Source organism: Trichoplax adhaerens, genomic scaffold (genome assembly GCF_000150275.1).
Source record: "Trichoplax adhaerens TRIADscaffold_2 genomic scaffold, whole genome shotgun sequence".
In the NCBI taxonomy this organism is placed as follows: Eukaryota; Metazoa; Placozoa; class Uniplacotomia; order Trichoplacea; family Trichoplacidae; genus Trichoplax; species Trichoplax adhaerens.
The window spans coordinates 39,723-40,891 of NW_002060944.1; the positions used below are offsets into that span (position 1 = coordinate 39,723).

At 35.2% G+C, this 1,169-nt stretch overlaps 1 protein-coding gene across 1 annotated transcript; it reads left to right on the forward strand.

The window, feature by feature from the left end:
• Nucleotides 1-266: 266 nt before the first annotated feature.
• Nucleotides 267-1,169, forward strand: TRIADDRAFT_20600 (uncharacterized protein; the record flags this gene model as incomplete). The annotated part of the gene is made up of 1 exon (XM_002109095.1): nt 267-1,169. A coding segment is annotated over one exon (903 nt), but the record flags the coding sequence as incomplete, so codon positions are not given.

The following is a 1,169-nucleotide window of genomic DNA, read 5'->3' on the forward strand; positions in this document are numbered from 1 at the left end:
TTATTTCTTTCAGATCCATCAAATCGAATCCATTAGTAACTTTACAGGATATCTCATTTTATGGTTCTACAACGTTAGGCTCAGTGTAAGCTGTCATGTTTTATTAATTAAGTTCTATAACAGTTTCTTAATTTTTAATAACATCTTGTAGTAAATTTTGTAAGTGAATATTCTATTTTTATCACTCAACATTAACATATAGAGCTTCTACGCGTGCATATTTATGCTGCATTGTTCCTGCTAAGATTACTACTTGCTCGCCAGCTCCTGATTTAGATTCGGCTTCGAGTTGTGAAAATATTCTCGCTCACACCTCTTTACAACTAGCTGTTTGGATTATGGCTTTAGCTGCCTTTATAGGAAATATATTAGTCATCGCTAACAATCGTTCTAATAAAAATCGCAAGATAAGTAAAGCAACTGAATTGGTCTTTACCAATTTAGCCATATCCGATTTCTTAATGTCTCTCTATCTAATCATCATTGGTATTGGCGATTTTGTTTATCGTGATCGTTATGCTCAATATTCTGAAGAGTGGCTTCGCAGTCCAGCCTGCGTTGTTGCATCATTTTTAATATGTACATCAAGTTTAATGTCAGTTCTTATGATGTTATTTATTGGTATCGATCGTTACTCAATTGCTTCGAATCCATTTTTAGCATCAGATACAAGATATAAAAGGACTAAAATATCACTACTATTAGGATGGTTACTAACAAGCATTTTCGTAGGTATACCTATCTCTATGGGTATTGATGAACCTGGTGATAGACGTTTATATCAATTTAGTTCAATTTGCACTCCAAGTAATTTAAGTAACAATTTCTATGCTGGCTGGACAATCGCGTTTGTTGTACTCCAACTTGTATGCTGGATGCTAACTTTAACACTTTACCTTAAGTTGGTAGCGACGGTCAATAAAACACAGCGTTCTGTTCGTAGCAGTGCTCAATCGCGCAGCTTTGCGGTAGCTATCCGAATATCGCTAATTCTAATAACGGATTTAATGGCTTGGTTACCAGTTTATGTTATTTCTGTTATGTCGATCATCCAAGGTACTCTAAATGTATTTATACTGCAATTCGCCGTCATTTTAGCTATCCCCCTGAATTCAGCTATTAATCCATACATTTATACCGCTACTGGAACAGCTTGCTTTAACCGCTTA